General features: G+C 40.2%; 1 protein-coding gene across 1 annotated transcript in view; it reads right to left on the bottom strand.

Annotated features, from left to right (window-relative positions):
• Positions 1–24996, bottom strand: part of LOC126337059 (protein takeout) — a 60501-nt gene that overhangs the window by 6069 nt on the left and 29436 nt on the right. The window contains exons 2-5 of the mRNA XM_050001387.1: positions 19939–20031; positions 10701–10839; positions 7492–7625; positions 2333–2482 (exon numbers count right to left, since the gene is read on the bottom strand). Of these exons, the coding sequence (XP_049857344.1) occupies positions 2333–2482; positions 7492–7625; positions 10701–10839; positions 19939–20031 (516 nt within the window). The remainder of the gene's footprint in view (positions 1–2332; positions 2483–7491; positions 7626–10700; positions 10840–19938; positions 20032–24996) is intronic.

Here is a 24996-nt window from a genome sequence, read left to right as displayed (position 1 = left end):
GTATGACTTGCTGTACAAAATATTTACAATACACAGGTAACAAACATTTTCCACCTCCCTCACAGCTATAGACTCGGCGCATTGTTGTCAATGAGTTAACTGAAACGAGCACGAACTAATCAGCATTGCCACACAGTAAAAGACCCTTTTAAAGCTTAAGCGTAATTTTTCAGTTAGAGGATATCAAAAGGAAACGGAACTTAATGGAAAGTCAGGTTAACATGGCAGTGTTATAATCACACAGACTTCTGGTGTAGTGCACAAACTCTGTAGCCTACTACATAGCTAAAGGAGTATTCTTTAGCATCACCATAATCAATTTTCTGTTATATCAGAAGCCCCTTTCCATCTCCATTTCTTGCGATGCACTACGTCCTTCTTAATGTTGCCTTATGTGCTGCCGTGCATTACGTCATCCAGGACCTGAAATCGCTTACTCATTATTCACAGTGATAATATTCCAAACCTTTCAGAGTTAGCTAAATGTATTCAGCTTCACAAACAGTATAATGGACGAGATAGATAAAGTATCATAACATATTAACAACTAGGTGGAGCTGAATGAAACTGAGGGAGCATATTTTCAGAGGTCTCCTAGTCGTGTGCAGAAAGTTGGAAGTCACAAGGCGTGAGATCAGCGTGACTACAGTGCCAAGTGGTGCTGGTTCCACTACACTAACCAGTTGAACGAAGCTGAAAAGACAGTTTGTATCAAACAGCGAGCAGGTATGGTGTACTGTGGTGGTGTTATTCATTACAGTATGGCCCATAGACAACATTTCGATGACTTCACATCAGGCAACTGGCAGAAGAGTGAAGTGTGACGAGTTTAGCCCAGAAGTTTGCTATGGCACACAGCACTGTTTCACGTGCATGGCGAGCGTACCCCAACAACACTGCTGCTTGAAGGAGAGGAGGTAATCGACCACAGTCACCTACAGAGCACAGCAAGCTGTGACAGCTATATTTTGCAACAGTCAGGAAGTGATCCGCGTCAAACAGCAGGATCAATTGCAACCACATTTAACACGCCTGCAAGGCGCACAACTTCACGCCCCACAGTGGCTCTCCAACTGCATGGAGGTAGACACTTTTCCCGAAGACCAGTTCGTTGTGTTCCGTTGACACCCGCGCATCGGCGGCTCAGTTTGTGATTGTACCAAGAGCACAGAGACTAGGCCAACGAGCAGTGGGGTCGCTTACTCTTCTCGGACGAGAGCAGATTTAGTTTAGGTAGCGACTCAGGAAGTACCCTTGTCAGGGGAGAAATGGGAACTCGTAATGCACCCACGAACATTGTCGAACATGGTAGATTCGGTGATTCAAGTGTTATGGTGCGTGGACGACAGTGGACGACTGCATCCAACAGCGCGGGCGGAGGAGCTCTTGGAGCTAGAGAATATTCAGCAAATGCGTTGGGCTGTCGTTCCCGACTTAAATTCTATTTAGAGTCTAGATACACCAGTGATCAACCAGCAGTAGTCAACCGCGGCGGTATAGGAATGGAACGACCTGCCACAAGTATTTCTAACTATCCTTGTCACCTGCGTGGGAGCCCGTTGCAGAGCCTGCACTGCCGCCCATGGTAATCGTGCTCTCAACTAAGAACCATGGCCCCACATTTCGTAATTTCGATGAGACAGTCATAAAGTTTAGTGGCCACAAATTAATTGTTACTTTTGAATAAAAGTATCATTTCTGTTTGTCCCACTGCGCGATTCCTTCTATTACCTTCTGTACCGTACTGTGACAGTTCTTCCTTAGCAGGGTCTAAGTTTCGACGAGCTATTTAACTTGGCGGCGGCACACTTTCACCCTTAGGTTTTTCACAGAGGTATATTTTTAGTCATTCGTGTTCCTGCTTGAATCAGTTCACTTCCATCACAAAACAATGTACCTTCTAAAACCCTTGTGTGTTCTTCTTCTACATACTTACCTAAAACAAGTGTATCAGTGTGACAAAAATTTCCACATTCTCCAAGGGTGCAGATGAAAGTAACTGAATTTCCAAATTGTTGGGCCAACCACTAGGGGGCTCACAGTGTTACATGCCATAGAGCCATTTATCTTCGATGTAAAATTGAGTTTACATACTGTTTTAATGTGGTGAACTGTCAAGGTTCCTTTCCTTTGAAGTCACTTTGCTCTTAACTTTTGCTGCTTGTGTGATTTGAGAACGTAAAATATAAAACTCTTTGAAACGTTGATTTAAGATGATTCTGTCACTCGCCTTAGTGATTTTACTAGCAAGATTCATTGGGAAAAACTGCACTTTCAAAATTAACATAATTTTGTAGGGAAATATTAAACAGCTAAAAGGACCGTAACTTACCTAATGGCTTCTCGCCACCAAACAAGTTGTCTAAATGAATGCTGCCTTTTCCTACATGAAATCGGACATCCATATTAGTGAATGTCATGTATTCTTTCCCTTGTCGTATTATTCTTTTACCCTGGAGACTGACGTCACCTTTGCAGTTAGCTGAAAGAAAAATATTTAGTTAGGTAACATATATAAGACTCATTTATTCAAGGAAACTATTTAGGAAATTATTTAAAAAAGTACCTTATTTTGAACATGAAGTCTCAATATCGGTCCATTTCGTGCATCATTAAAGCAAAATACGTGTAGTATGAAAACAATACATACATTACTGGCCATTAAAATTTCTACACCACGAAGAAGACGTGCTACAGACGCGGAAGAAGATACTGTGATATGCAAATGATTAGCTTTTCAGAGGATTCACACAAGGCTGGCACCGGTGGCGACACCTACAACTTGCTGACATGAGGAAAGTTTCCAACCGATTTCTCATACACAAACAATAGTTGACCGGCGTTGCCTAGTGAAACGTTGTTGTGATGCCTCGTGTAAGGAGGAGAAACGCGTACCTTCACGTTTCCGACTTTGATAAAGGTCGGATTGAAATCTATCGCGATTGCGGTTTATCTTATCGCGACATTGCTGCTCCCGTTGGTCGAGATCCAATGACTGTTAGCAGAATATGGAATCGGTGGGTTCAGGAGGGTAATACGGATCGCCGTGCTGGATCCCAACGGCCTCGTATCACTAGCAGTCGAGATGACAGGCTTCTTATCCGCATGGCTGTAACGGATCGTGAAGCAATGTCTCGATCCCTGAGTCAACAGATGGGGACGTTTGCAAGACAACCATCTGCACCAACAGTTCGACGACGTTTGCAGCAGCATGGACTATCAGCTCAGAGACAATGGCTGCGGTTACCCTTGACGCTGCATCACGGACAGGAGCGCCTGCGACCGTGTACTCAACGACGAACCTGGGTGCACGAATGGCAAAACGTCATTTTTTCGGATGAATCGAGGTTCTGTTTCAGCTTCGTGATGGTAGCATGCCTGTTTGGTGACACTGCGGTGAACGCACATTGGAAGCGTGTATTCGTCATCGCCATACTGGCGTATCACCCGGCGTGATGGTATGGGGTGCCATTGGTTAAACGTCTCGGTCACCTCTTGTTTGCATTGACGGCACATTGAACAGTGGACGTTACATTTCAGATGTGTTACGAACCGTGGCTCTACCCTTCATTCGGTCCCTGCGAAACCCTACATTTCAGCAGGATAATGCACGACCGCATGTTGTAGGTGCTGTACAGGCCTTTGTGGACACAGAAAATGTTCGACTGCTGCACTGGCCAGAACATTCTTCAGGTCTCTCACCAATTGAAAACGTCTGGTCAATGGTGGCCAAGCAACTGGCTCGTCACAACACGCCAGTCGCTAATGTTGATGAACTGTGGTATCGTGTTGAAGCTGCGTGGCCAGCTGTACCTGTACACGCCATCCAAACTCTGTTTGACTAAATACCCAGGCGCTTCAAGGCCGTTATTACGGCCAGAGGTGGTTGTCCTGGATACTGATTGGTCAGGATCTATGCACCCAAATTGCGTGAAAATTAATCACATGTCAGTTATAGGATAATATATTTGTCCAATGGATACCCGTTTATCATCTGCATTTCTTCTTGGTGTAGCAATTTTAATGGCGAGTGGTGTATATAAAAACATCTACAGCACAGTAAACACTGAGAAAAATGACAAACTTATAAGGTGGCACTGAATTGTATAAAATTATTTGTCCTCGCTGGACTGGCTAGACATTGGCAGACATGTAATTCTACAGTTGGTGAGCATATGCCCAACGAAGACTGTTACTAGAAGACACAAACTCATGACTTCCGCTGTGAGCAGCGGATGGTAGCTGAATCCGTTGGACGCCCCTTAGGTCAACAAACAACTACGACGTAGACTACATTTAATCTTGAACTATCTAATTCAGATTAATAAATCCACTCTCCTAGAATTTCACCTAATCTCCTCAACCATTTCAGTATCTTACCACTCAGTTAAAAATGTCCTATTCCTCTACTATGTTGCGTATTACTCTTATTTCAGTTTCCAGTGCACTGCAAATTGCTAAACAGTCTGATGTTTGAGCACTTTTGCAGTTCCTCTGGTAATATTAGATACCCAGAATTCTTTTGACTTTTGCATTCGTCCACTATTATGGGGACATTTCATAAATCTACTTTGGATTTCAAGCAAGAAGTTAGAAATAAAAACAACGGAGTTGAGCAATAGCTATTTTGTATATAAAAATAATATGTATGTGGACAGACTACCATAAAGGTAATGAACATTTGACAACCTCATGATCTCAAATTATCTTCTTCTTCTTCTGTAGTGGTCAATCCAAGGATTGGTTTGCAACAGCTACAATGGCAGTTTGTCTCCATTCTGTGCGTCTTTCAGCTTTTCTCCTCACTTCTTTATAGGTGTCACATCCCACATCTTTCACGATTTGATCCATGTACCTCAGCCGTGGTCTTCCTCTTGGTCTTTTTCCCTCGACATATCCCTCTATGATTGTGTCAGGAGTCCTTTATGTCTCAATAGATGGCCTGTAAATTGCACTCTTCTTTTAATAAAGAAACTCCAGAAGCTTCTCTTCTCACCTGCTCTTTCGAGAACCACTTCATTTGTGACCTTGTCGATACATTTTATTTTGAGCATGCGTGTATAGCACCACATTTCAAAAGAATTTAGCTTCTGGTCTTACTCTGTTCCGAGAGTCCATGTTTCACACCCATAGCCACACTCCACACATATGATTTCAAAATTCTTTTCCTGATTTCAAGGCTGATGCTCTTAGATGTTAAGATGTTTTTCTTCTTGTTAAAAGCAGCCTTTGCTTGAGCAATTCTACTTCTCACTTCTGCCTTGCTCCTTCCATCCCTGGTAATATTACTGCCCAGATCAGTAAATTTATCAACTTGTTCAAGCAGTTCATTGCCTACATGAACTTGGACTTTCGCTTGATCTTTTTTGTCGGATGCCATTACTTTTGTTTTTGCTTTATTAATTCTCATATTATATTAAGTATAGATTTAAGTGTCAGGAAGTCGTTTCTGAAAGTATTTGTATGGAGTATAGCCATGTATGGAAGTGAAACATGGACGAGAAATAGTTTGGACAAGAAGAGAATAGAAGCTTTCGAAATGTGGTGCTACAGAGGAATGCTGAAGATTAGATGGGTAGATCACATAACTAACGAGGAGGTATTGAATAAAATTGGGGAGAAGAGGAGTTTGTGGCACAACAGGCCAAGAAGAAGGGACCGCTTGGTAGGACATGTTCTGAGTCATCAAGGGATCACAAATTTAGCATTGGAGGGCAGCGTGGAGGGTAAAAATCATAGAGGGAGACCAAGAGATGAATACAGATTCAGAAGGATGTAGGTTGCAGTAAGTACTGGGAGATGAAGAATCTACAGAGGATAGAGTAGCTTGGGGAGCAGCATCAAACCAGTCTCAGGACTGAATACCACAACAACAACAACAACAACATTATATTATTCCCCCTAGCTTTATCTATTCTATTCAGTAGGACTACAAAATCTTCTTCACTTTCACCTAGGACAGCTGTATCATTGGCATATCTTATCATTTATATTCGTTGGCCATGAATTACTACAACTGTCTGTGAATTTTCCCTTACTTTTTTCAGCGCCTCTTCAATCTGTAGGTTAAAGATAACAGCGGATAGTGCGCAACTTTGTCGGACATCTTTCCGATTCAGCACCTCTTCTTGTTTTATCCGTCCACAGATAACTGCTGTCTCGTTTTTGTACGGGTTCCATATCATTTTTCTATCTTTATAGTCTATTCCTACTTTTTTGAGTACGTCAAACATCTTATCCCATTAAACATTATCAAAGACTTTCTCTTCATCTACGAAAGCTATGTATGTTGTCAGGTTCTTATCTAGTCGTTTCTCTATTATTAGTTTTAGAGCAAAAATTTTCTTCTCTGGTTCCTCTATCTTTCCGGAATCCAAATTGGTCTTTGGAGAGTGTAGCTTCGACTTTTTGTTCTATGCGTTTTAGGACAATTGAGGTTACTATTTTAGAGGCGTGAGTAACTAGGCTGAGCGTCCTATAATTTTCACATCTTTTAGCATTTGTCTTTTTTGGAAAGGGGATCATAATGTTTCTCTCAAAGTCTGTAGTAATTTTACCCTGCTCAAATTATCACGAATTTAAATTAACGGTATAGTTAAAAACAGAGCCTTTGAAAAACAGATGTAATGTATCTACATTACAATATGCATAATTTCAGGCACGTATTCTTCAAAAAGCTTGATTACTCTTTATAAACAAAACAGACGAGAAATACAGTCATATGGATGTGATTCAATCTTGGTTCACTTTCCAGTCGTCTGCAACGAATTAATGTTATTGAGTCCTCATGTTGTAAATGTGACTGAATAGCAGTTTCCGCTTTGACATAAGTGTTTTTTTTACCGTAAATGGAATGGTAGTCACAAAAAAAGCTATTGGTTTAGTAACATCTGGACAACGACTAGCAACTAGTGTCGACCGTTTCTTGTGTACGAACAGTGCGACAGTGTATAACATAATAGATAAACTTTGGTGTGAATATATGTTTACTTAAACAAAAATGTAGTATAACTGCGAGAATAAAATGTTGCATTACATTTAATACCTTGCAATGTGTAGAACGATTTATGGTCATTACGACCAAATGCCAAAATAAATAAATAAAATCCACATTTTGGTAAGCGTCAAACATCTTTAGCAATATGAAAGAATAAAAAGATAAGATACAACATTAAAGTTTGTGGCTGATAGGTATCTTAAGTCAGCTTTATTTATATTTAGTCATTTTTCATTATATACGAAACGAATACTGTCTACTTTTATACACTCAGTGAAAAAATATTCACAAAGTATTAGAGCATTGAACTAATTTTTCGTTGCATTCCACTAGTACCATGAATTCATTAACACTAAGGCAGTACACAGAGAGAAAAACGTTACTATCGATTCCATGTTTACAGAATCTTATGTATCGCCCGCAGACACAAAAGTACTAACTATAACGATGACACATTGAACCCATTTATAATTGAGAATGGTGATTTTACTTACTGAAGTTGCCCCTCATTGGTCCAGAGCCATGAATAGGGATGAGCAATATTCGACCGTGCACCTGGTAGCGAGCGACGATGTACAGGTGCGGCAGATCAATGCCGAAGTCGAACTTGTCTCTGCGCATGTCTACACTGCAAAGGGAGAAACATTACCATTAGTATAACTTGTACCAATCGTAGTCGACAGCGGTTGATATTTATAGCTCACTGTTTTGCTACCAACGAATGATAAGTAATCTTATTGTTTTCGTTTTTTGTAACGGGGTTTTGCAAAGATACTGATATATCCACGTATTTCCTGTGCAACACACGTTCGCTGAAGGCGAGAAAGTATAATGGCCTGTCGTTAGAGGTACATGTCCGATGTTAAAGCGGTACTCACTGTTTGCAGCGCCCCCTTTCAGATCAGTACACTTCCTGCAACCTTTAGCCAATCTTTTTCAAAGGAACAGCTTCCATGCTTACAATAATGGAAGATCAGCAGAAGAGCTATCTGTAGCTGCCTTCATTTCTACATTGGACTCAAAATGTTTACCTCTTTGTAGAGAATCTTTTTTTATCTTGTTCCGGTCAGATGTTCAGAAAACGTGGTATAATTCTTGTACAAACATTTATCGCAGTTACACTTCCTACAAATAATTCCAGTCTTTCTTCTGACAAGCATGCCATCAGATGATGAATACATCATGTAACGGCTATTTGACCTTTTCCATTTGTGCACTCAGTCTATTTTTTTAAATCTATAGTTCCATTTTTTGGTCATCCTTGATGTGGATCATCTTCAAGGTTACTATGGCTACCTTTCATTTTAAGCTCACAATACTGTTGTTTATTAATACAATATTTTTTTAAGTAGATGCGCTGATTGTGTATCGTTTAAATGGGTAAATGGGAAACCATGCCTTTATAGGATGCTTTACATCCGCCTGCAACAACTCGACTCCAGTGACTGGTGTTTGCACTTACTCTTCGGAGCCGGCCGGAGTGGCCGTGCGGTTCTAGGCGCTACAGTCTGGAGCCGCGTGGACGCTACGGTCGCAGGTTCGAATCGTGCCTCGGGCATGGATGCGTGTGATGTCCTTAGGTAAGTTAGGTTTAAGTAGTTCTAAGTTCTAGGGGACTGATGACCACAGCAGTTAAGTCCCATAGTGCTCAGAGCCATTTGAACCATTTTGCTCTTCGGAGCCAATATGCTGCCCATGTTTAGGTTGAGTCCGACACGCTCATAACTAAAGATCTCACTCCAGAGGTGTTGTAGAGGTGAGAACAAAGTTCAATAACACACTGCTTGTTGTCAGTAGGAAAATATCATGACTTACTAGTACTTTGATCTTTCCTGTCGATTTACAAAGACTGTTCTGAACATCAGTAACATCGACCACACCTACTGGTCCTTGCTGTCCAGAAAATTTTGTACTTCCGTAATAACCTTATGGGTTTCTATTAAATTCCATTTCCTATACAGTATATCTACCATCAATAGTTTGGTTCCGATAATATTGTCCAGTAAAGTATTCGTATACTTATAACAGTTTATACTCGGTGTCCAAGGAGAAATCGTCGATATTAAGAGCTATTGTAAGAATGATCATTGAAAGCAAAAAAGTCCACTAAGTATTAGCTCTAAAATGCAAATCTTAAGAGTTACAAGCACTTGTTCGTCTACGCTGCAATGAAAAGAATCTCTTCTAGTGCAAGCTTTTTGTTTTTCATATTTTTAGAGGTGTTACCATTAACCGAAACAAGAAAAAATGTCCAGGAAACATGGGCTCTAAAGTGCATTACTTAAGAGTCGTGACCATGTGTTCATCTTCGCTACAGTGAAACACATATCTTCCACTGAACAGGTGTTCATAACTCCCAACGTATGCATTTTAGAACCCATTTTATCAGACAACTTTTTTTCTTTTGGTCCATACTACCTCCTCTAAAAAGATGGAAGGCAAAGAGCTTGCAGTGGAAGAGATGTTCACAGTATCGAAGAAATGCTCGTAGCTCCTAAGCTTAAGTCTTTTAGAGCCCATGTTTAGTACACATTTTTGCTTAGAATTATTGTTCTTGTCACATCCCTGAATACTGACCATTGCACCTGGAATACCCTGCTGATAAAAGTAAAAAGTAAATGGTGTTTGAATGTCAATGACCCGAAACCAGTGCAGTTAGTGACGTTGGACCCTGAGATCTGGAGTGATGTCGACATTCTAACTCTCCCACTGAATTCAGCTCGAGACTCTGGACAGGCCAGTCCATTTCAGCAATGTTACTGTCCAAAACCATGGTCTCACTTGCATAAGCTGCTTTACGACAGGGTGCAAACAATCACCGTCCGGTAAGTGTTCCTCTGCTGTACACAGTAGACAATGCTGTGAAATGTGTTCATACCTTTCAGCGTATAGAATTTTTTAAGCGTAATAACAGGTCCACAGCCTAACCACGAAAAACATGCACATACTGTAACACCACCCCTTCGATACTCTTGACACTAGACATAATGACCGGTAACGCTCACGAGGCATTCGTCAATTTTCAACCGTTCCATAGGATTACCACACGGTATATCGCGATTGATTACTCCAAATCACTCCGCTCCAGTCATTCATTGCTCACTTGTGTTACTCCATCAAGCGCCGCTTAGCACTGACCACAGAAATTTGCGGTTTGTGAGGAGCTGCTCTTTGTGATATCCTGCGCACAGACATTGTGCTACATGGATGGCTGGTAGCACTTTTGGAACTGACGAGTGATTCCTTCCGTTGATTTCATGCGGTTTCTCACAGCAATCTTGTGCACTGTGAGATCGGCCCCGTCCGTTAATACACGAGCTCTGCCTGGTCTTAGTTTGGTTGTGGTTGTTCCTTCGCGTTCTCACTTCACAAACGCATCACCAACAGCCGACTTGGGCAGCTTTAGACTGGTTGAAATGATACCATTGGATCTGTTACTCACATCACATCCAATGAGTGACCCACGACCAAAGTCAGTCAACTCTTCTTATCGACCTATTCTAATGTTAATGCTCCTCTACTGACAACACTCTACTCCCCACATCCTTTTATTCCGAGAGGGGGGGGGGGGGGCGATGATGAGCCTCTGGTGACCTTTAATGGTCAGACCCAAATTTCACAGAGGTGTCCAGATACTTTTGATCACATGATGTAGGTGGCCTCGCATGGAAGAGAACTGTAAGAAAAGGCCTGCGGCACTCACCTCATGCGGTTGATGGTGAAGTCGCTACAGCCATAGGCGCGCACGTTGGTCGCCGTGATGCGCAGCGTGGGACCGCCCGTCGCAATGATTTCCTTCAGTTCCAGTGGCTCGATGGACGGCACGTGGAACTCAGGGATGCCTGCGTAAAATAGGCAAAGGATTTACATCTGTAGAATCTCTGGCAAACGAGAAGTACCCATCCAAAATTGCCATCATATTTTTTTGAAACGCTTTCCAGATCTAGATACGTTTGGGCACGGGAACGGGTAGAGCTCAGGACTGCCAAATCTTTTAAATAAGGTTAATTAACCAGAAGTTCACACTTGAAATGATTCATTTTTGCCATTGTCACAGCACCTTCATGGCGATTTGTAATGATCCTGATAAATGTTTTTGATATGTTTTTGTTTTATCAAATCTGGTCTCTTCTCAAGAGTTTTTCATGCATTTGGGTAAGAGGCCATTTCCTCCACGTTCCTAGTCTTCATAAAATGTGAATAACTTGAAATTTGTTTGAAAATAAAACTACGATTCGAATGAACCAAGAAGAGACGTTATTTGTGCAGATCGTGAGTATTCCCTTCAATGTCTTTTGAAATACGAGAAGTATTAGTAAGGCTTCTTCACCCACAGTAATAACCACGTCTTGCTCTTTAAGTAACAAGTGTTCTTGTCATCCTAACAGGATACAGGCTTAAGTTATATTTTTCTGACACTACTGTGCGGTTTTCACCTCAGCGCAGCAATTCTCGATGCGAAGATTCAATATAATGTATCAAAATTTTGGTGCTTGTGTTGTGCATTTAACGGGTTGAATGACCTACGCCCCTGGATGTTTCTCCCATTCTTAGTGGAAATACGCTTTGCAGAAATTAGAAACAATTGCAGTAAAATAAGATGGAATTTAATCCGTACGCAAATCAGTTGTGGAATCGTTATTAACTAGTGAATATTTTGGCTGAAGAATGACTTTTAAAAAAGAATTGCTTCACGTGATATTGATTAACGCCGATTTTTTTGAAAGAGATCTACGAACAGTACTTATATGCGGGTATGTTTTCGAAGAGACGTTAATCATTTCGTCTGATATTAGTACTGTTAAAAAGCTTCAACTGACGAGGCTTTGCGGCATAACAACACATTCGAAATAACAGTGTTATAACGTAGGTGCAGAAGCAACAGTGCCGACTGTTGTGAAGCTAAGAAGTGTGCTGCTTGTTATATGCATTTGTTCCTAGTCTTAATTTTGTGAAATTATCTGTTGGTTGGAACAAGGGATATATTATGTACCAAACATTACTTTAATGAATAAAGTAAGTAGTTCTCATCATTATTTTAAACGAATTCACCAAATCAAGAACTAATATACTCTCGTCATAGTTCCATTTCGAAAAGAAAATCCAAATTGATATTAACTCAGTAAATATGAAATCACATCCGTCATAATGTTTTGAGTCCTTTGTGACTATTTTACTAAGTCTATAAGTAGAAGTTTGACATCAAAATGTTCAATAATCAGTATCGAGTCAGGATCTCACACACTTCGAAACAGTTGATTCTGTGTGAAATACGAGGTCTATTTTTTCCCATGTCCGATCAGTTGCGGAATGGAAAGCACAGAGAAACTAAAAATAAAATATTTTATTTGAAACATTTAGCTACACTTTCCAGCTGCTCCTCTACATAGTCGCCACTCCTGCTGGTCTGCAGCTTGATGAATGTTCCAAAATGCTGTCCCCATAGCCAAAGGGTCATGTGAACAAAGAGGTGAAAATAAGAGGGAGCCAATTCCGGGCTTTATGGTGGGTGGTCTAACATTGTCTATCGGAAACTCTGCAGGAGCGTCTATGTTGCAGCTGAAGTGTTCGGCCGAGCAATATGATGTAGAAGAACAATGCCTGAAGACAACATTCCTCTTTGTTTGTTGTGTACTGCCCTTCACCTGATCCATTCGCTGAACAAGATAATCGGTATGCTGAACCTTTGTACGTCCTGCTTCAAAGTTCCCGCAGCACTGCTGCACTTTGATGTCATGCATGACGGTTAGGTACTATGGGGTCATGAAATCTGACGGAATGCCTCAGCATGAAGGTACCGGTTGACAGCAAGCACTTCAAACTTGGCGAGAAACTCTATCGTTCTAGGCATCTTTACGTGTTCACTCGTCGCTCTCAACTGAAACGAGCGACGTGATACGATCGACGGGCATGCTAGAGAAACTGGGCAACACGTCTGTGCGAAACGTGGTCGGATTTTCAATGTATTTTAGTTACAAGACCGAACGGACATTTCAAAGAAGATAGCACTTGTAGTTGATTCCGTAATGGAACTACATTATGGCTCGGGACGGAACATGCCAGCTCACTTAAGCGCTAGGATAATGTGAAATCGATGTAATGGCACTACAAGAATTCACTTTTTAAGAAGAATGAAAAGAACCTTAATCTGACCACGATGCTCTTCGAAATATTACTTACAACTGAATATCTTTCTTGTAATTGAATTTGGCTTCACGTTACTAACATGAAAGAGCGCTGTAAGGACTTGTAAATTCACAAATCTGCCGCAGATTGTTCTTGTACATTTCAGCCATCCATAGTGTTTGGGAATGCAACAGCAACACCCAATATTTCCAGCATATTTTTGAGAGACCTCAGTGTGCAGTACAACGTTTTTCACATGCTCAACCACTCTGATAAATTAACTGAATATTATTTCTTAGCAAAGTGTGACAAGAAATTATTGTTTGGGTCTTCGATGCCACCACATTATTCCTAATTCAGTGTTCCGTTGTCTGTGCTGCCATTTATAGGTAAACTCTCTCTTGGTGAGAGGAGGACTTGTGTCGTAATTAAGCGTTAACATGATATCTTAAATTATATTATAGAGCCTGTTAGTCGTGAACTTGTCGTAAGAAATCTGCTTCTGCTCGATACTCAAGTGGAGTACGTGAAGAGAATCTGACTGTGATTTATTAACGTGGTAATTAATGTAAAACAAAAATAAATTTTGTTATTTAAATCGAGGTGACAAAAATCATGGCATAGCGATATGCACTTGTATAAGTGGCGGTAGCATCGCGTATACAAGGCATGAAAGGCCAGTGAATTGGCGGAGCTGTCAGTTGTTTCCAGGCGGCTGACGAGATTCAGGTCACATGACGGGAAATAACAGATTTCGAAAGCGGAATTTTAGTTGAAGCTAAATACATGGGGCATTGTATTTCGAAAATCGTTAGGGCATTCGACATTCCGAGATGCACAGCATCAAGAGTGTGCCGAGAATACCAAATCAGAGGCAACATCTCTCACCGCGAACAACGCAGTGGCCGACGGCTTTCACCGAAAGCAGCGGTTTTAGCGTGGATTATGCGGTGGAATTTGGCGTTAATGGACTATGGCAGCTGATGAGCGACGTTAATGCCTTTGTTAACAGCATGACATCGCCTACAGCGCCTCTCCTGGGCTCGCGACCATATCGATTGGACCTTAGGCTGCTGGAAACCATGACCTAGTTAGATGAGTCCCGATTTCACTCGAAAAGAGCTGATGGTAGTGCTCGAGTGTGGTGCAGATTTCACCTGGCCAAGGACGCAAGTTACCAACAATGCACTGTGCAACCTAGTAGCGGCTCCATAATGGTGTGGGCTGTGTTTAGATCGAATGGACTGTATCCCCTGGTCCAAGTGAACCGGCCATTGACTGGAAATCGTTATGTTCAGCTACCTGAAGACCATTTGCAGCCTTTCATGTTCCCAAGCAAGGATGGAATTTTTATGGATGACAATGCGCCATGTCACCAGTTTGATAATTCGAGCGAATGATTTGACCACCCAAATCGCCCAACATGACCCCAGTAGAACATTTGTGGGGCATAATCGACGGGCCAGTTCGCGCACGAAATCCTGGAGAAGGAGCTCCGACACGATATTATGAGGTATCTCATTACTTTTGTCACCAACGTGTAGTCATATATCAAAAGTATATATAACCTTGAAAATTCCATTGAGGTGTCTGCCGCCAGGACAAACGACGACCTTAGAGGAGGGGTCCGTGAGGTAACGTAGCGATTCGTATGCACGCTGCCGTCGGCGGTTGCCGCATCCGACGAGGTCGGCCCGCACACGACTCGACAGTACCGTGTCCGGCGTACAGAGCTGCCCGGCTGTGCTGGGGATGGCCTCCAAGCACTGGGCGCTGTTTCGGAGCGTCCAGACTTCGTATTAACACCGAAAACGTTTGCAAATGAAAGTGTGTTTCGGAGCACCTGCCGAGTGAGATAGTGCAATTTCTGAGGCTCCAGCCAGAATTCGTAAGAAGGATGGTGTGTCTGTACATTACCGTCTGAACATCTTCATTCACATTTTCCGTAGTTTCTTTTGATGAAGGTAATTGCAATAACAGTTTCTTTCAAAAGAAAACGGCAGATTTTCCTCTACATTCTTGTCCCAACTAAACGTATGCTTCGTCTCCTTTGGACGTTAACCATAATGTCCCTAGGTAATGCCAGCACACAGATTACAGGGTGTTATTCGGAATAGGAACTTATGTCCATAAACGTACCGTTTACGTTCTATGACGGTTTCAATTCAGATGTGTAATGCGTCCACATCTACTAAGGGAAAGAGAAAAGTCTGAGAGGTGCTTGTCCTGGATGGTTTGGTTGGTTGGTTTTTGGGACTGAAGGAACCAGACTGCTAAGGCCATCGGTCCGCTTGTCCTGGTATGCAATAGGATCCGCTGCACTGGAAACTGAAGAGACGTCAGGTGGGATGGGGAGTGTGTACCAGAATATGTTTCGTATATACAATGTCTGTAACAACGTTGGTTGTCACCACTTCGAGCCGCTGTTGAAATTCATCAGTATGATTCTGTAGGTACAGTACGCTTTGTTCTTTTTTGTTTCGCGATAAGGTAAACACATAATGTTTAAGTATTAATTGAAAGAAATGTGCTTAAGTGAAAAATGAATGTTTCTTTATGTTTCCTTTCGAATTTTTACCTAATAATTGTATTGTGTCACGCCTAATTTAGTTCTTCAAACAGAAGCCGATGAGTGAAACATCTCAATTAAAACCGTCGTAGAAAGAAAACGGTACGTTTCCGGACGTTTCCGAATCATTGTGAGATGCCTGAAAGGGACTATTTATTTTTATTGTACCATACGTTACGGTTTCTCTTCCATTACATTCATGGTTGGAGTTGGTGAAGGTAATCAGAGAACTAGATTCAGTGCTGGAGGTCTGCGAGAAGTGAAGCAGCCCAGCTGGAAGCGTACCGTATTTGCCTGGCGCCAAATTTTTTGATAGACTGACTGTCGTGCTGACAATAAGGTTTCTAAAACTAAGCGCACAAGCGTTTTCAAGTCGGATGTGAGTCGAATGAGCTACACGGTCGCGCCGTGACTAAAGGTAGGTATCACACCGAGTGGAACAGAATTATATTTACTAATAGTGAATATTAAATTTGAGATAAATGTCTATGATAAGTAAGAAGTGGAAATGAGATGAGAGAACGAATATGAATAGTTGAATTCGTAAGTAAAGATGTGTGTAGAAGTTAGTAAAGAAGTTATGTTCATGTTTAACTAGCTAGCTCATGTTTAAAGGTAACAGATGCGCGTGCACGATTACAAACAGTAATAGTCCTGTACGATGTTTCATGTAAACATTAGTATGTTTCACGAGGAAGATTCCAAAATGGCCCTAACCCAAGTCGTATTAGTGTAAATGTAGAGACTTGCGTTAGCTGTGGACTGAAGCTAGTTGAAATTGAAATGTTTACAAGTGCTCCTCAATTAGTGAATATAAACCAGGCACACTGTACAATGTCCAGTCACAATAATGTGACCACCTATCAAAAGTCTGAATAACCATCTTTTGCAGTTCAGAAGTGCAGGAAGAGAGTCAGTGAAGCTCTGGAAGTTTCGAAAGGGATGTGGGGCCGTGCCGACTCGAGTGCTGTGACCAGCTGCGTTTCGTTTCTCGGCTGAGGATTGATGGCGCGAATAGCCCGATCGAGGTGATGGACCGAGTCTTAATGGGTTCTTATCCATGGAGTTTTGTGGCAATCGGAGTACAATAAATTCATCCTGGTTAACTTTGAACCATGTATGTATGCTGTGAACTGTAGGATGTGTTGCACTGTACTGCTAGCAGACGCCATCGCGCCAAGGATTAAATAACTTCGTGAAGGGTGGAGATGGTGGCCAAGAATAGAGCCACACTTGTGCCGATCCAGTGTCTCTCATTGACGGATGAGAGCACTTAGGTAATGACACAAAAACATTCCTCAGATCATTATGCCCCTCTTCCGGTTTTTGTCTTTGACATGCCTTACACGTCAGTAGCCATCTGCCTGGTGGATTAATCGAGAAAGTCCATCTGTTGCCACTCAGTGGACGTCCAGATGCGGTACTGGTGTGCAATTTCCAGCCTTCGTAGCCGATGAACAGCAGTCAGCATGGGTGCATCAATAAGGCGCCTGATGCGGACGCCTGTACGCAAAGCCGTTCGCCGAACGGTCGATGAACAGTCACTGTTGGTAGCTCCTTGGTTCATCTGGACGATCAGTTGCTCAACAGTTGCACGTCTATTCGTCCATACACATTTCCGCAGCCGTCATTCCCCCCGCCATCTATGGCCCGTGGTGCCATCCCAGATCACATAAGAAACAGATTGCCCGATCGCTTGGTCTAGCAGGCAACCCTTGTCAGGGAACGGCCACCAGGCGGCAACAGCGTCAAACCCTTACTTCTGGAATCAACCACTAGATGGCACTCCGTTCTGTGAAATATGTGGCAACAACGTCCGAACGCGTGCAGCTCTCCGCCATTTCGCGTCTGTAAAGTACAGCTGTTTCTGACATACCGATGGTAATGGATCGAGTCGTCATGCCGAGGACCTGCGAGTATATCAACTATGGAAGGAGTAGACGGACAAATCCTGAACTAAAAATGTAGTATAAGTGTCTCAAAACTGAAAATTATAAAAAAATGTATGTAGTTTATTCATATTGTATTTAAGTGCCAAATAACGATTCTCTGTTAGGCTGCACAAATAAGTTTTATTGCCTTTCCTTGATCACTTTACCAAGTTTAACTAGAAAGAAGTAATGTGTTAAATCTGAGCCGAACAGTACTGCTTGTGACAATAGTAGATGTGATGACCTTAAGATGTTTATCATCACAGAATTTTTTTTACTAACGGTATTTAAAGTTTCACAATCTTATTTTTTTCGAAGATATCGTTGTTAAGTGTGTAAAATTATATTCATTTAAAACTAACAGTAAACATATGCAAAATGTGATTATACTTAAGAACCCTTACAGAACTACTTAGAAGGATGCAAAATCTGTTTCTTAAACTTATATACAGTCTCAAAGTGAAAAATATATTGTCGTTATAACGCACCTAATCCCTATAGATACTCTACCCAAAAGAAATAATTATGTCGGTAATGTCAGAACGCGAAACCCACTGCTCAGTGCAATATTTGTCAGCAAATTAACTGATTATATTTCAAGTTTTTGAAAACTTTCCAGTGTTAACCTGCATGTGGAGATCTTTTTTACCACCACAATCCGCATCAAAAGAGCTGTATAACAAAGAGGAAATAGACGGCATGGAAGGCGAGTGTAAAACCTATGCGACTGCAATACAGTCTGCATTTAAACAGTAACTCGCGAGAAATGTTTGTGTGTTACTTTTCATTTATTTCATTTCGCATATGATTGTGAGAAATATCCCTACAGTAGAAATAAACTTGGTTTGTAGAATTACAGTAGCTAATCTACATTCTTCGATTGAAAACTCGGGAAAAACCAAAGCCGATCATGAGCTACAGTCAGCTGTGTGACGAATGCATTTCGCGCGCAGCGCTGTAGCCGAACACAAATCAGCGTCATTCACTTCACCGAAGATACAGAGTTGCCAATTCCGCGACATGGACAGGTCAGTTAGCATTGTAGCGTCGCATGCGACATCTGTTGATCCACGGAAAAACTATTTTTACGGTTGCCTGTTCCGCCGTAAGGACGATCAATCTGTTTCTTACGTGATCTGGGGTGCAATCATCTGTTTGGATAGCGCCATTTTGCCGTGCACAGTGTACTTTAACCACTGAGGTACACGCACAATTTACAAACGTAGCCGTTTCGGAAATGCTTCCACCCTTTGCCCGAAAGCCAATGATCATGCCCTTTCGGACGTCAGATGAATCACTCCACGTCCACAGGACAACAATGAGTGCACTGACGTTCAATGTAGGGGATGGTTTCATTAATGTGAATGACCCCGTATTATCTGTTAAAACGAACCATTCTTCAAATTGTATCCAATTAAGGACACAGGGTTTACCTAGGTTGAAAATATATTCTCATCACTCCATCAAAGGGCAGGATTGCAGTGTTTGAGGAATGACCAGCATTGTCGTACATATTAGGGGATGGATCACGATAGAATCCATGAACGTTGACAGTGAAACCCCTATTCACATTCATGAAAAGCCAAAGAATTTTAGTTCATACAGTAAATGTTAGTAAAGGCACATACTGGACCTGTAGCTGTACCAAAGATGCAAGGCGAACGCCGTCAGCTGACAAACGGAGGGCCACCGAACAGACACTGCAGACATCCGTTGTACTGATGCTATATTAGGCATGCACCAGCACACTAAATTAAAACCAAAGTAGATCGTCACCGACTATATATAGGGTGAAACTGAATTCCCTTTACCGACCTTGAGGACAGATTCCTTACACCAAAACAAGAAAAAAATGTAGTAAACAAGGACTCCAAAATGCATACCTTGAGGACTATGGGCATTCTTTTTATTTTCGATACTGTGAAACACACAGCCCCTTGTTTTCCATATTTTGGGAACGGGTAGTACGTACAAAATCAAAAAAAAATAATGTGCAGTAAACATGGGCGCTAAAGAGCTTACCTTAAGAGTTATGAGCACTTGTTCAATAGAAGAAATATGTTTCATAGTAGGCCTACTAAACATGAGCAAGTATTCACAGCTTTTAAAGCATGCGTTTTAAATTCGGAATAATTGTTCTCTATGATTGTGACTATGTGTCGTGTAAATTTCAGTCCATTTTATTGTGAACCAAAAGAGCAATAAATTAAAAGACTTAAGTCACTGACTGAACTTCGTACATGCCCAAGTGCGCATTTGTAGGAAGCGCTGTTTCCTTATAATACATGAATGTCACATATACATCATGGTCTCACCTCTTACTAAATAGGGTCGAATTTGTTCCACAGACTTCTTGACGCAGTTATTGATATTAGGATCATTCCTCTTGCAGACGTGAATGTACGAAGCTGTAACAGAAAGAAAAACCGAACTAATTAGTGATTACATACATACAACTTATTATCCTTACATTAAATTCGAGTATTCGCTGTGCTGGACTATTGACACAAATGTACAGAACAGTTAACCTTTTGAGCTACATTAGAGAAGATAACAGAATTTAATGAAGATAGAAATGAGAACACAATCTATTGACAATATTAGATGGAAACGAAAATACAGAAAATCACACACGCATACTGTACCCCACATACTTTAATACACATTTGCAGAAGATCATCTACATGGCAGATGGCGAGTACTTTATTCAGGTTTAGTGTACATTTGAACTTCATACATTTTATTTCTTTTATGATTACACCTGTACTAAGTAGGATTTGTACTATGTAGGACAGAAAACAGAGAGTGCAAGAAAAACTACACAAAAATTTGATATGCTATGATATATCTGTCTATGTGCACAGCGTTTCTGAATAGCATGGATAATCTCAAGAAAACTGGACTCACAATTAATTATGTTGAGGGTCAATTTACGTGCTATGGTATTTATTTTCACAATATGCTACGAATATGCAGGATGTAACAGGTATAGGTGCAGATATTTTAATATGTGGAACCGTCGTATGTGCACACGTCAGTGTGTTGGTGTTTTTTCTCGGACAGTCTTCCCACAAACACGTCACAAACCTTACGACCTAACGCTTTCTGTATGGCCGCAACTCCAGCACTAATTGGAATATGAGTGCCAGTGTGGACTAACCATTCTGCGTCCGCGGATCCACGCTTCATCTGACCTGCTGCCCAGGGGAAAATAATCAATAACCACTAATGGCTAGTTCTTGCCACAGATACTTGGAGATAACAACCAACCTAAAAATAGCAGCTACAATTATTAATCTGCAAATGATGGAAATGCTGGGATAATGTTGTTCAGTACACCGTTGTTACTCATCAATAGAAATATCTGCACTTATTACACCTTAAATTATTTGTGTGTCTAATAGATTCACATTCGCAATTACTGAATAGATGAAAGGAGAACTTCCACAACTGAATACAGTGCTAGTTAAGTTTGTGCAATGCATCTGTTTACGTTGTGGTGGAGAAAGCGCGGCTTTAAAGTAATTTACTGTTGCATAATGGAACGTCACATTCATTTAATAGGAGCAAAGAAATTGTAAAACATTTTACCAATGTATTCAATCATAATACAAAGTCAGACCTCCGACTGGTTCTATTTCTAAGGATCCCATTGAATCAGCTTATGTTAAAGGGCTGGACTGTCCATCAAAAGTTATTCTGGTATAGTTTAGTAGCCATTAAAATGTTCATGTTTTCTCTCTACAACTATTTTCCATTGTCTTCATACCGCTAACTGCTATTTATCACAGGCTGTGGCTAACAGAACTGACATGTGAGTGACATATAGTGGCTTTTCATGTCCTACTAGGGCTACAGTGTTACACAGTGGTGCAGCACTGCTTTTCAGAGTAGGCAACTTCTTACATTATGTTGACGACACTGCTGTACTAATCTCTGATTGAAATTTTTTAACAGGTAGTTAGTGAGTTAGTTACAAGTTCTATAGAACGTCTGCACGATTCTTACATCTAAATGAGGAAGAACAAGTCGGTTTTGAGGATATATACAAATGTCACATATAAACATTAATGATATTATATTCAGTCATTAATAACATTATTTCTAATCGTTAATAACATTAATTTCAGTACTATTCAAATTGTCAAACTTAAAAAAGAAAAAGTATTTTCCGACTGCCGATTTTAAAATGGAAATTTACCTGTGGAATACATAGAATAGAACAATCTGTCTAGAAGAAACAATAGGTCACCAGTTTTTAAATATAAATTCGTCTATGAAATACATGGAATAGAACGAGTTGTCAGGAAGAAATGATTTTAGGCTAGATTTAAACTTGCTTTGCTACATGTCAAACATTTTATGGTGTTGGGAAATTTAACAAAAGGTTACTTTACTGCATACTGAACTCTTTTATAAGTATCTGACACATGTAATAATGGTAACACAAGTAATTTCATCCTCTAGGCACCTAGGCACCTAGGTGAACACCACTTATATTCTTACTGCTCACTTCTGTGCAATCAAAACTTTCTTCCAAACATGAGAATAGGTCCAGGTGTATATGAAAGATCTTACTGAAACTTAATGAGTACATTGAGGAATCAAAATAATGCAATATGTTTTCTTCTGTTACTGACCAATTTCATTTTGTAGGTAAAAAGTACCTCAAAAGATTATTTGGCATATTAGGTTTAGAGGAAGTGTCTTTGAATCTTTGATATGTACAAAATGTGTTTTATATACTAGTTTGAATGTATTTAAGATTATTGACAACTGTGTAATCAACTTTTGCAATAATTTACAACTTTCAGAAATATCCCACTACTATTAATTAATTCTAAAAAAATGAAAACTTTTGTTACAACATGAATTAAAGAAACTTCTACAGCACATGAAATTGTGTAATAAAACTTGTTTCTCAAATACCATTTTTGAAAAATAAGCAGTATATAATATGATAATGGCAACTTTAAACATACCTATCTAAAATTAAGCAATATTCATTACTATTATAATTAATTCATATACTTATATTTGTTTTTGCTATTGAATTGCTATTTTACATTTAACATTTATCCTTTTTTGTTTTTTAGGTTACCATTCCTCATATGTATTTTTTGTTAATTGAAAATAATGAGTAATGAATGGTTATGGTACAAAATCATAACAATAACGATTATCTGTAAAGAAATGTTTAAAAGTTAATTGTTTCTTCTACACCATGGACATAAAAATAAATGAAAGTTGTTCATGTAATATATGCAATGGACTACACAATGTAAATCAGAATCCAGCAGGATTCTCAAATTGTGGTGGGCAATACTCTAAATATTCTGAATTGTACCTGGCATGTTTCAGTAGAGTGGAAAAGCCAGACAAAGAGAATTTATTATGTACTAGTGACAGCAGCTTGATTCTATTGTTTCTCAAGTGGAGACTGACATCATAATCATTCAGCAGAGCTCTCTGTAAAAATCTTGTCACAAAGATTTTTCAGCAATGAATATGATACTCAAAAAGGTTTTTGTCATTGATAAAATTAGAGAATTCTGCTGTACTTTGTTTTATGTTGTCTTGTCTGTCAACATATTACGGGAAGAAAATTTATTCATTTTATGTGCATGGTGTTAAAAAGCATTAACCTTTAATCATTTCTTTCCAGAAAATCATTAAAATAATGAGTCACTTGTAAAATTAAACTATTAAAATTTATGTATCTGAATGGTAAACTAAAAAAAATTAATCTGAAATGTAAAATATCGATTTAAAACATAAAACAAAAATAAGTTAAAAATATAGAATAATAATGAATGCTGAGATATTTTAATTAGGTATATAGGTGAAATACCCTCAGACTTCAAGAAGAATATAATAATTCCAATCCCAAAGAAAGCAGGTGTTGACAGATGTGAAAATTACTGAATTATCAGTTTAATAAGTCACAGTTGCAAAATACTAACGCGAATTCTTTACAGACGAATGGGAAAATTAGTAGAAGCCGACCTCGGGGAAGATCAGTTTGGATTCCGTAGAAATGTTGGAACACGTGAGGCAATACTGACCCTACGACTTATCTGAGAAGCTAGAATAAAGAAGGGCAAACCTACGTTTCTAGCATTTGTAGACTTAGAGAAAGCAAATAGGGGAAAGCAGAAAGGTGGAAGGAGTATATAGAGGGTCTATACAAGGCCGATGTACTTGAGGACAATATTATGGAAATGGAAGAGGATGTAGATGAAGATGAAATAGGAGATACGATACTGCGTGAAGAGTTTGACAGAGCACTGAGAGACCTAAGTCGAAACAAGGCCCCCGGAGTAGACAACATTCCATTGGAACTACTGACGGCCTTGGGACAGCCAGTCCTGACAAAACTCTACCATCTGGTGAGCAAGATGTATGACACAGACGAAATACGTTCAGACTTCAAGAAGAATATAATAACTCCAATCCCAAAGAAAGCAGGTGTTGACAGATGTGAAAATTACCGAACTATCAGTTTAATAAGTCACAGCTGCAAAATACTAAAGCGAATTCTTTACAGACGAATGGAAAAACTAGTAGAAGCCGACCTCGGGGAAGATCAGTTTGGATTCCGTAGAAATGTTGGAACACGTGAGGCAATACTGACCCTACGACTTATCTTAGAAGCTAGATTAAGGAAGGGCAAACCTACGTTTCTAGCATTTGGAAAACTCTCTTTCAAATTCTGAAGGTAGCAGGGGTAAAATACAGGGAGCGAAAGGCTATTTACAATTTGTACAGAAACCAGATGGCAGGTATAAGAGTCGAGGGACATGAACGGGAAGCAGTGGTTGGGAAGGGAGTGAGACAGGATTGTAGTCTCTCCCCGATGTTATTCAATCTGTATATTGAGCAAGCAGTGAAGGAAACAAAAGAAAAATTTGGAGTAGGTATTAAAATCCATGGAGAAGAAATCAAAATGTTGAGGTTCGCCGATGACATGTAATTCTGTCAGAGACAGCAAAGGACTTGGAAGAGCAGTTTAACGGAATGGATAGTGTCTTGAAAGTAGGATATAAGATGAACATCAACAAAAGCAAAACGAGGATAATGGAATGTACTTGAATTAAGTCGGGTGATGCTGAGGGAATTAGATTAGGAAATGAGAAACTTAAAGTAGTAAAGGAGTTTTGCTTTTTGGGGAGCAAAATAACTGATGATGGTCGAAGTAGAGAGGATATAAAACGTAGACTGGCAATGGCAAGGAAAGTGTTTCTGAAGAAGAGTAATTTGTTAACATCGAGTATAGATTTAAGTGTCAGGAAGTGATTTCTGAAAGTATCTGTATGGAGTGTAGCCATGTATGGAAGTGAAACATGGACGAGAAATAGTTTGGGCAAGAAGAG

The sequence above is a fragment of the Schistocerca gregaria genome, chromosome 2 (genome assembly GCF_023897955.1).
Source record: "Schistocerca gregaria isolate iqSchGreg1 chromosome 2, iqSchGreg1.2, whole genome shotgun sequence".
Taxonomy (NCBI): domain Eukaryota; kingdom Metazoa; phylum Arthropoda; class Insecta; order Orthoptera; family Acrididae; genus Schistocerca; species Schistocerca gregaria.
Note: the sequence above shows the minus strand (reverse complement) of the source record. Positions and strands in the feature narration are given on the sequence as shown.